General features: G+C 40.4%; 1 protein-coding gene across 1 annotated transcript in view; it reads left to right on the top strand.

Annotated features, from left to right (window-relative positions):
• Tdrd3 (tudor domain containing 3) overlaps nt 1-11,973 on the top strand; it is a 136,451-nt gene that overhangs the window by 89,040 nt on the left and 35,438 nt on the right. The window contains exon 11 of the mRNA XM_021202958.2: nt 6,267-7,117. Coding sequence (XP_021058617.1) covers nt 6,267-7,117 — 851 coding nt within the window. The remainder of the gene's footprint in view (nt 1-6,266; nt 7,118-11,973) is intronic.

Consider the following 11,973-nt stretch of genomic DNA (forward strand, 5'->3'; position numbering starts at 1 on the left):
TTACTGGCTTGCTTCCCCTGGCTTGCTCAGCCTGCTCTCTTATAGAACCAAGACTACCAGCCCAGAGATGGCACCACCCACAAGGGGACCTCCCTCCCTTGATCACTAACTGAGAAAATGCCTTATAGCTGGATCTCATGGAGACATTTCCCCAACTGAAGCTCCTTTTTCTGTGATAACTCCAGCCTGTGTCAAGTTGACATAAAAGTAGCCAGTACAGGTGTTGAGAGCCCAAAGCAGGGTGTACCACTAGGATGTACGTAGTCCCCTGGGAATGGAGTGTGGAGTGGCCCTAACAGGCAGACACCTACAGAGGTGGTGGTGAGTCTGAAGGATTGGATGTAGAGAAGAGGGAGTGATCATGATCTTCAGTGAGGTTCCCTGCTTCTGTGGCCTGAGTGACATGTGGGTTCCCAGGCAGTGCCTTCTAGAGTTATGGCCTGGGATAATAGGATGCGTTGGGAGGAAGGTTAGAGCAGATCTGCTTGGATGCACTAGGGTGGGAGGCAGACAGTAGGGGAGGCTACAGTAGTCTGTTACAGAGCTGGGGATAAGACTGCAAGGTTGGATTTAGAGGAATGGAGTGAGGGGTGAAATTTGTAATTAGCTTGCCTCCTCCCCTGGTCTGTGTGGCTTGAAAGTTCTCTGGGAATGCCCCCTGGACTTGGGGGCTGGCATAAAGCTACATTATGGGGAAGGAAAGTTTGGAGGGGAAGATCTGTGTGATCCACTGAATATAAGGGAGGGGATGGGGAAGCTGCAGTAGTGGTCCACTGCAGACCGGAGATGAGACTGTGGGAAAGGGAAAGAGCTACAGTTAGCCTGTCTGCCTAGCTGGCTATAGATCAGACATCAGATGCTAATGGATATTCAAACATTACCTTAAAATGAAGGTATAGCTGCCACTGTAGATTGAATAGTTTGCAAAGAAGTATTCATACTGTAAGATGCCTGTTTAATTCAGCATCCTTAATACTGATAGAAGTAGTTGATTTTTGACGATGGTTTCTTTCTGGATGATTCTTGAATTTAATATAGTGCTGTATCCATTTTATTTGTTATAAACTCGTTTTAAAATCCATGACCTTGCATAACAGTATTCACTTCAGCTCATGCTAGCTCACAGCGATGCTCCTGGATACCTCTTCTTTTTCTTTTTTTGAGCTGTTATTGTGTTCATGGTTTGTGTATTTTATAATACTATTTGTCATATTCTGCTGATCTTTCCTGTATTCTACCATATAATCTTCAATGTTCCATGTATTTCCAGGAAGATTCCATTTTGAATCAGAAGCATTAAGATTAAAAAAAAAAAAAAGAATCCTCAACTGCTTCTGCGACTTTTTATATTATTATTATTTTATATCATTATTATTTTTATATTATTTTCTTTTGGCTAAGGTTTAAAAGCTCATGAATTTATTTTTCATATACATTTGTATTACTGGATCTGTTATAGATCAGTGTCTGGTGCTCTTTGGAGTGTTACAGTTTGCATTCCTGCTTCTCTGTATGAGTGGCAGAAAGTACCTGGATTCTGACTGTAAAACTGAAGCCACTTAAGGGACCAAATGATGTGGTTCCCTCTTCCGATGGTTACTGCGGATGTAAGGTTGTTTAGATAATAATGTAAATATTTTGAAGGAATGTCTTCTCTGCCAAGGTTAATGCTCCGTGATGATCAGGGACAGCTGGAATCTGGGAGGTGAGGGTGTGTCCAGTGTCTCAGCGAAATGGTAGGATGCTGTGACTTTCAGGACAGCCCTTAAGGAATCCTGAAAACATGAGTTTAAAAATATATACTTTTTCAACTATGCAAAATGTAAGGATGCAATATGAATTGTGTAAGGAGCTTCACAGGTCTAAGAGATAGCTACTCCGAGAGCCAGCTTGGCAGAAAGATACTAAAGAAGGACATTTAGATTGATCCAAAGGCAAGAATCCCACCCAGCTAAGTTTTTTTGTTTATGCTCATAAAGCCAGGTAGATTCCCAAATTCAAGGTCAACCCAAGACAGATCAAATTTCGGTTGGAATGGTGATGTCAGGACAGGATCCAACCTAGCCGAGTTTACAAAGGCAGGCAGATCTCCAGATTCTTCTGCAATGTTAGAAGAAAAATGTACTTTTGGTGCTTTCCCTAATAGTCAGTGGACCAAGGTCAGGAAATGCTGATTCACAGAATGGTCAAGAAGGAACCTGAGATGAATTGATATGTAAATTAAAAGCTGGGGTTTTGATCAGCATGAGATGAGCTAGAGGAGCATGATAGCAACTGAGTTTTAGAATTTTTCCTAGCAAGAGTGGAGCTGTCTGGAGATCTCTGGAGCGCAAACGCAGCTCTTTAAGTGTTTTTTTCTAAAAGGATTTCTGATTTTGACCAGAAAATTCATGGAAAGCAAACAGCTTCTTGAGAATTTTTCATTGCTCTTTTAGAATTTTTTCTAGCAGGATTTCTGACCCTTAGTCATCAGGGAAATGCAATTCAAATAACCCTGAGATTCCACCTCATACCAGTCAGAATGGCTAAGATCAAAAACTCAGATGACAGCAGATGCTGGTGAGGATGTGGAGAAAGAGGAACACTCCTCCATTGCTGGTGGGATTGCAAGCTTGTCGAACCATTCTGGAAATCAGTGTGGCGGTTCCTTAGAAAATGGGACCCGAGGACTATACCCAAAGATGTTCCAACATATAACAAGGAACATGCTCCACTATGTTCATAGCAGCCCTATTTATAATAGCTAGAAGCTGGAAAGAACCCAGATGTCCCTCAACAGAGGAATGAATACAGAAAATGAGGTACATTTACACAGCTATTAAAACCAATGACTTCATGAATTTCTTAGGCAAATGGATGGAACTAGAAAATATCATCCTAAGTGAGGTAACCCAGTCGCAAAAGAACACACATGGTATGTACTCACTAATAAGTGGTTATTAACCCAAAAGCTCGGAATACAATTCACAGACTACATGAAGATCAAGAAGAAGGAAGACTAAAGTGTGGATGTTTCAGTCCTTATTAGGAGAGGGAACAAAATATTCATGGGAGGAATACAGAGACAAAGTATGGAGCAGAGAGTGAAGGAAAGGCCCATCCAGAGACTGCCCCACCAGGGGGTCTATCCCATATCCAGTCACCAAAAGCAGACACTATTGTGGATGCCAAGAAGTGCATGCTGGCAGTAACCTGATATAGCTGTCTCCTGAGAGGCTCTGCCAGAGCCCGACATATACAGAGGTGGATACTCGCAGCCAACCATTGAACAGATCACCGAGTCCCCAATGGAGGAGTTAGAGAAAGAACTGAAGGAGCTGAAGGGGTTTACAACCCCATAGGAAGAACAACAATATCAACCAACCAGAGCTCCCAGGATCTAAACCACCAACCAAGAAGTACACATGGAGGGACCCATGGCTCCAGCCTCGTATGTAGCAGAGGATGTCTTTGTAGGGCATCAATGGGAGGAGAGGCCCTTGGCCTAGTGAAGGCTCTATGCCCCAGTGTAGGGGAATACCCTCATAGAAGCAGGAGGAGGGGGATAGGATAGGGGGTTTCTGGGGGGCAATTGGGAAAGGGGATAGCGTTTGAAATGTAAATAAAGAAAATATCTAATAAAAAAATATAGAAGTCCTAAGAATTAGAGAGCTAATACAGCTCTTCTAGAATGTTTGTAGCAGCTTTATAGAAAGATCTGCTTTGAGAGCTAACACAGTTCTTTGAGAATTTTTTTCTGGCTTTCTGATTTTAATCATAAAGCCCAAGGATTACTTTTAGAATTTTTCTAACAGGATTTCTTACTTGGTTAAAATACAAGAATTTTTTATAGCAGCTTTTCTGATTGTGGTCAGAAAACCCATGAGCTATCCAGAGAGCTTTTAGAGTTTTTCCTAGCCTGAGAGAGCTGTCTCAAGCAGACCACGGAGCCAAGAGCTATCTACAGAGAGCTGTCTAGGGAACCACCTTGAACACATCACAGGCTTCAGCTTGGACCAATGCTTAGAGTCGTTTGTTTCAAAGCTCCCAGACACCCCTTCTCTCAGGAACCCCTCTCCAAGTGGAAGCTGTATCTTGGCATGTCTCAGCATAATAATGAAAACGAAGTGTATGTTAATAGTAAAATTACTTGTTTTATTTTATCATTTATAGCCGATACTTAGAAATGCTATTTTGACAGTTAAAAGGAATGACATTTCCTCTTTACCCTTGTGCAGTTTTCTAAGCTTTGTTAATTTTTTAAAAAATAACAAATTTTTTTAACCTGAATTTCCTTGTGTGTACTTGTTCTGGAGTAAACAAATTAAATTGTTACATAAGAGGCATGTAAAAACATGCCTCTTAACCCCAATTGTAGGCTAGAAAATTTTGTTTTTCTCAGTTTTTCTTTCAAAACTGAGATCACTAATCTCACAGCTATCAAGTCCAGTTGGACCTTCTTTCCATATATTTTTTCTAGCAGTTATTCTCACGGTTACCTGCTTCTTTTCTAATGTCTTGGCAATCATGGATATCAGTGACACTGACTGAAATAGTTTAAGGGAAAAACAAATCCTAAACATAACAAGCCCAAAAGCTTATTCCCCAAATACATTTCCATGTCTATCTGGTGGCCAGTCAAATTTGATTTTTTTTGGCAACAAAATTTTCCTGAGTGCACTCTATAAGAACCTTAGCCTGCTTTGTAATTAGGCATCCACGTTTCTGTATTGTGAGACTTTGGGAAGGGTGCTTACGTGGGGTTCCCCGAGTAGCCATCAGAGAACACTGCTGCTTTGGTCACTGATGTGCCCTACTCTCGAGCATATTCATCATGTGTCTCACCAGTCTTCTCTTCCCTAAGTCTTTATTCCTAGACAAATCCTAATGTTGGCATTAGAGTCTCCAAAACAGATGAGGGATAGAGAGATGATGCAGCAGCTGAGTGCTTGCAGGGTTTTCAGAGGACCCCAGTCGAGTTCCCACCACTTAGCACATGGATTACATCTGCTTGTAATTCCAGCTCGGGGGATCTGGCCTGTGCACACACCCATGCCATATCATATACTACACACACACACACACACACACACACACACACACACACACATACACACACAAAATGTATGTATGTATGTAATTCTGGCCTGTGCACACACCCATGCCATATCATATACTACACACACACACACACACACACACANCACACAAAATGTATGTATGTATGTAATTCTGGCCTGTGCACACACCCATGCCATATCATATACTACACACACACACACACACACACACACACACACACACACACACACACACAAAATGTATGTATGTATGTATATATATTCAACCTCCCCCATAAACATAAATTTAAAAAATAAGAAAGATTTCTATATTGAATATGATTGTTAAAAATAAGACATTTGAATATGTTTATAAGATAGATACTCTTAGGGAAAGTTTCTCATAAGTCTAGTTGGCAGGCATTTGAAGCCTTGGGTCCTTATTTTTGTCATAATTAATAGGTGGTTAGCCTGCATATAGAAACTTACCTAGAAAATAATTCATTTTACTTTAAATACCAAGTATAGTATATATATGCTATGATGAGTTTTCTTTTATTCTCTTGCTTATCTTGCCATTTTGAATTTCGATTTATTATCTGTGACTTAGAACAAAACATCTTTTTTATTCCTGTTGACCTAAGCAATTTATCTGGCAATTCTTTTGCCAAGTACTGGAAACATAAAGCTACATAATGAATTGGGATTTAATATCTGGAGAACAATGAAGGTAGTTTTTTTGCAATGCAGAAGATAGGTCAACCAAATGTCATTTCATTAGTGCCCATCTTTAGAAATCTGGTGATCTCAGGCAGTATACAAGGACTTGTATCTTGACACTGATTTATGTCGAAACAAACAACCAAAAAAAAAAAAAACCAAACATGTTCATCAAAGATAAATAATATATTTGGTAATATTGTAGGCATTTGTTTGTGTGTGAAACAGTAGAAGAATGTTTTATATATATTTGTGAATAAATTTGCAGCTGTTAAACTACTTTTATCTTGATTCACATCATTGCTTAACTTTTTAATGTGCTAACCAGAAAGACATCATAATAAATAACTAGAACTCAGAAGATGCTGAGAGGTAAGGTAACAAAGTATGAAGATAGGAGATGTTAGCATAGTAATCTTCTACCCATGTAAGTTTAGGCATTTAAAAAATAAGTAACTGTTAATGCTGTCTTAATTCTAATATGCATGATGCACTTCTGCCTTTTAGAACCTAAGTCACAGCCACAGCACCTTCATCAAGGACAGCACAGAGTATGGAATACCGAGCAAAATGGGATGAAGGACGGCAGTCAGTCAAGACATCTTCCTCGAAATGATACCAGGCAGCCAAGAAATGAGAGGCCGCCTCGCTTTCAAAAAGACACCCCCAGTTCCAAGTCAACCGTAGAGAACAGCGTATTATCTAGGAATAGAGGCTCCGAGAGACCGAGTAGCTCTTCAGGTTCTGATGTGTGGGCAGAAGAGAGGATCAAGTGTGATAGGCCCTATTCTAGGTATGACAGAACTAAAGACGCTTCGTATCCTCTAGGTTTTCAGCACAATGATGGTGCTTTTAAAAAGAGAGATAACTCTATGCAAAACAGGTCAGGAAGAGGCCCTTTGTATGCAGAGTCAAAAGAAAACCCACTTCCTCCAGAATTCGTAGATTATAATAATCAAAAACGTGGGAAAAGAGAAAACCAAACAGGTCATCCTGATCATTGTTATGACAGGAAACCACGGACAATGAATAGTGAAGCGTTTAGTGGTCTAAAAATTGAAAAACATTTTAGTGTAAATACTGATTACCAGAATCCTGTCCAAAGCAATAGTTTTGTTGGTGTTCCAAATGGAGAGACAGCTCTGCCTCTAAAAGGAAGACGCGTAGGACCGATTAAGCCAGCAGGACCTGTCACAGCTGTGCCCTATGATGATAAAATATTTTATAATAGTGGGCCCAAAAGAAGATCTGGGCCAATTAAGCCTGAAAAGGTGATAGAATCATCTATTCCTGTGGAGTATGCAAAAGTGTGGAAACCTGGAGATGAATGTTTTGCACTTTATTGGGAAGACAACAAGGTATGAATGTCGCAAACACGCTGCTACATGTTATGCAATATTTTTGTGGGACTCTGTAGAAATTACCTGTATGTTTTGTTCTGTAAACATACCTGCTTTGAGCCCTTAAGGAGATTTATAGGAATTTAATTTATAAAATATTTAATGTTTTGTTTTTGTGGATGCTTAGGCAGAATTTGTTTTTGCTTACATTTGAGAACCATATGAAAAGTGATTAAGTTTATTCAGCCATAGTTTATTCAGCCATAGTTCACATAGTATTTGCTAAATCAGAGGTGCTTACTTTCTTGCAAATTTTACTCATTTTCAAGGGGAAAAATCATTTCAGTGGTGTGAAATTATCTTAGTTTTCATTGAAAGAGAATATATTCAGCCTGTAAATAAGAAAAATGTATATAAGCTAGTTTTCACCTTGTAATAAATAAATTAATACTTACTTGCTGGCTAAAAGGGACTGAAAGAAGCCATGGTGGGAAATGAGAAAATGGGTAAAGGGCAAAAGAATAGAGTGATAAGAATCTTTCCAGAGCTGGGAGACTGGGTGGGCCCCGAAAGGGAAGAGAACCCAGTATGTTGTTTTTAATTTTATGAGTTCAATGAGTTTTTGTGCAGTGTGTTTTAGTCATGTTTGTCACCTTTCCTAACTCCACTCAGATCCACTCCTTGCTCCCCACCTACCCAAATGTGTGTCCTGTTTTTAATTTTTTTACACACGGGGGGCTGAAGAGATAGCTCAGCAGATAAGAGCACTGGCTGCTATTCCAGAGGACCAGGGTTCAATTCCCCACACACGTGGCATCAGTGGAGACTGTAACTCCAGCCCCAGGGGATCTCCACCCTCATCCAGATATATACACAAAGGCAAGACACCAGTGCACATAAAAAACAAATCAATAAATCTTCAAAAATATATTATACCCATCCAGTCCAATTTGTGCCACCTACATAGTGTTAGTTGTGGAGTCTTTGACTGTAGCCCAGTCAACTTACCCAGAGCATTCACTCTTAAAGAGATCTGACTCTCGCTCTTGCAGCAACTGTCAGTGGCCAGTAGTTCCTCAGCTAGAGGCTAGACTTTGTACACCCCTCTCCTCTCCACTCTGTGATTTAGTCTGACTTTGGCTTGTACAGGGCTTATGCACACTCTCACAAGAACTGTGAGTTCATATGTAGAGCATCCTGCTATGTCCAGACCGCATCCACTGCCTCTGCCCTTCCATCCACTGCCTTTTCTGGCCCTTCCTTGGTCTTTGATCCATAGGGGTAGGAGTGTGACTTACATGCTGCACCTAGGACTGAACAGTCCGCAGTCTTTTTCACTGCACCGTGACCAGTTGCCTCTTTGTTAATCACCATCCACTATAAATAGAAGCTTTTCTGATGTGAGTTGATAGGTGTGTTAATCTGTGCGTATAACAGTCTAATACTGTGTCTATGTAGCTGAATATAATAGTAGTAGGTTCTATCATAGGGTCTAGGACCTCTTTAGCCATAGATTGTCAGCCCTGATAGTGCCAGGTATGGGTTTCAACTTGTGAAGTGGACCTTAGATCCAACTAAACAGTGGCTGGTTATGCTCATTCTGTTCATGCCTCTGTTGTACTGTTGGGCGTGTCTTGTCAGAGCAGTCATTATTGTTGTTGGCAGGGTTTATAGCTGGATAAGATTGATGCTTTCTTTTCTCCTCTCAGGACTATGAATGTTAGCTAGCTAGTAGAAGTGGAGCTTCCAGCTTACTAACAGCTTTCTATCTCTATGTTCTATGACTTAAGCATGTACTCTCTTCAGCAGTAGGGTCTTACCATCAAGTTCTGTAGGGTAACTAGTGCCATTGGCACCAACCTGTAATGTTTGGAGTATGTGAGAACACACTGGCCAACAATTCGAAAAGCTCTAATCCATTCTTGGCATAGGGCTTTTGTTTGTTAGTGTGTGAAAGGCTTATAAAGGTATTGTCATCTTGCTATAAGTCTATTCTCATACTCTCTCTCTCTCTCTCTCTCTCTCTCTCTCTCTCTCTCTCTCTCTCTGTGTGTGTGTGTGTGTGTGTGTGTGTGTGTGTGTGTGTGGTGAAGCAGGTTTTCATGATTTTTTCTAAAGGTCTTTATTGTCATTTACCCATGTTCCTTCCTGTTATTCCATTATTCTTATTTATATTTCCTTCCAATTACCTCACTTTCTACCTGTTGGCCTTTCCTAACTTCCAGACCTCTTTGGGTATTCCAAATGAAGCATGCATACCTGATGATTGAAGCTAATATTTACAAATGAGAGAAAAACGTGACATTGGTCTTTATTAGACTGGTTTACCTCCATTTACCTGTGAATTTCATAATTTTGTTTTCCTTAATAACTGAATAATACTGAATAACAAATTTCCATTATCCATTCCTAAGACATCCAGGCTGTCTCCTCCTCCTAGCTGTTGCAGTGAGTGGAGCGTTGGTGAACGTGGATGAACAGGCATCTGTAGTAGGATGTAGAGTCCTCTCACTGCCCTTTCGGTCGGAAGTCAGATGGCTGGGTCCCAGGGAAGATCTGCTCTCACTCATCTCCACAGAGGCTGACCAGTTGGTCCTCTCATCAGCAGAGACTGACTGCTTGTCTTTCCCTCATCCATCCTGGCACTTACTGTCATTTGTTTTTTGGACCTTAGCCTTTCTGACTGGGGTAAAATGAAAGTAGTTTTAATTTTCATATCCCTGATGGTTAAGGATATTGAATATTTTAAACAAATGTTTCTTGGCCATTTTTTTTCATCTTTCGAGAATTCTGTTTAGTTTCATGCCCCATTTTAAGATAGAGTATCAAACTTTAAAAGGCTGTGCCATTAACTTCAAGCCTTGGAGTGGGAGTGGGACTGTATGCCCAACTTACTTTTCCTTGCTGGGATTTGGTTTGGCCCTGGCTTGCACAGGTTTTGTACATGCTGTCACAACTCCTGTGAGTTCAGACACAGCCCTGCTGTGTCCAGAAGGTAATGTTTTCCTGCAGTCAGCCATTACCTTGGGCTTCCTTGCCTCCCTGTGGCCTGGGAGGCCAGATGCAGTGTTTGTATTACAGCTAGGGATTAGCATTCTACGGTCTCTTACTCTCTGAAGTTTAACTAGTTGTAGATAACTGTGTAAGTCTGTATCTACTAAAATAACTTCTCAGGTTGATCTATGAATTCAACAAGTTAGAAGTTGGTTTAATATTGTGTTTATTTAGCAGTATAATATTACTTTTGGCAGAATAGTCATTTTCAATGAGCATGAGAAGTTCTTTCCATTTTCTGGTTGGTTGATTGGTTTCTGTCTGCCTGTCCTTCCTGTCCTGTCCTATCCTATCCTATCCTATCAGCGTTTTCACTGTGTAAGTCTTTTACTTTATTGGTACATTTACTGCAGGATACTTTATTTGAAATTTTTTTGTCATTTTATTTTATGTGTATGAGTATTTTTGCCTGCATATATATATATGTATACCACATATATGATTGGTGCCTACAGAGGTCAGGAGAGGGGGTCAGAATCTCCTGGAACTGAAGTTACAGATGGTTTTAAGCATGTTCATGCCTGTTGCCCATGGAGATCAAAAGAAAATGCTTGATTTGAATATTGAAAAATTCTTTTTATTTAGCTACTTCATCATCATTCAGAGCAAGGAAAAGGTTGTAAATGATTGTATAGCTTATATTGTAGACCTTAGAAAAATGCTACCAGGCCAGACTTTTGTGTGAGGATAGGCACTGTTTTCTATATTGGATGGTTTATGGTGTTACGAGCTGATCTGTACTAAAGCCAGAGAAAGAAGAGAGTCAAGTTGAAGTTTAACCATGTTGGAAATACCTGGTAAATAAGGCAGTCTTTCATTGACATCCTATAAAAAATTATGCCTCTAGAGACAGGAGCTCTGGGGGTACTGATTAGTTCATATTGTTGTTCCACCTATAGGGTTGCAGACCCCTTCAGCTCCTTGGTACTTTCTCTAGCTCTTCCATTGGGGCCCTGTGTTCCATCCTATAGATGACTGTGAGCATCCACTTCTGTATTTGCCAGGCATTGGCAAAGCCTCACAGGAGACAGCTATATCAGGGTCCTTTCAGCAATATCTTGTTGGCGTATGCAGTAGTGTCTGCATCTGTCGGCCATCATTGGGAAGAGAGGCCCCTTGGTCTAGCAAACTCTCTATGCCCCAGTATAGGGGAACGCCAGGGCCGAGAAGTGGGAGTGAGTGGATAGGGGAGCAGGCTGGGGGAAGGTATAGGGGACAGTCAGGATAGCATTTGAAATGTAAATGAAGAAAATATCAAATAAATAAATAAATAAATAAATAAATAAATAAATAAATAAGTAAATATTTGCATTCTTCTACATACAGACACCCAGTTAGATGGGCACCATTTGTTGAAGATACTGTCTTTAAAAAAAAATTATGCCTCTATTAGTGATAGCAGCCCTCTATTAGCCAACCACCAGCAAGCCTAAAGCCACCTTCTATGACAAAGGGCATCTCCATGGTATTTTTGTCCACTGCCAAAAGACAGAAAAGATTTGGATATAAGTGATGAACCAGAGACACCTGGAGCAGCAGTGAAGGACAGGTCTGCCTGCGTTCCAATTGAAATTGGCAGACAAGTTTCTTCTGCAAACATTGAGTGTTAGACAAACCATAGCTCAGTAGTTGCTAAGCACTATGTTGGGGATATGTAGGTTGGTTAGTTCTGATTCTGTATACCCAAACACCTCCCAGAACTTGGCATACTTTTTAATAAAACTTTAATCTTAATTATAATTGTCTAAAAATGAATCTCTCTCTCTCTCTCTCTCTCTCTCTCTCTCTCTCTCTCTCTCTCTCTCTCTCTCTCTCTCTCT

Source organism: Mus pahari, chromosome 8, assembly GCF_900095145.1.
Source record: "Mus pahari chromosome 8, PAHARI_EIJ_v1.1, whole genome shotgun sequence".
In the NCBI taxonomy this organism is placed as follows: domain Eukaryota; kingdom Metazoa; phylum Chordata; class Mammalia; order Rodentia; family Muridae; genus Mus; species Mus pahari.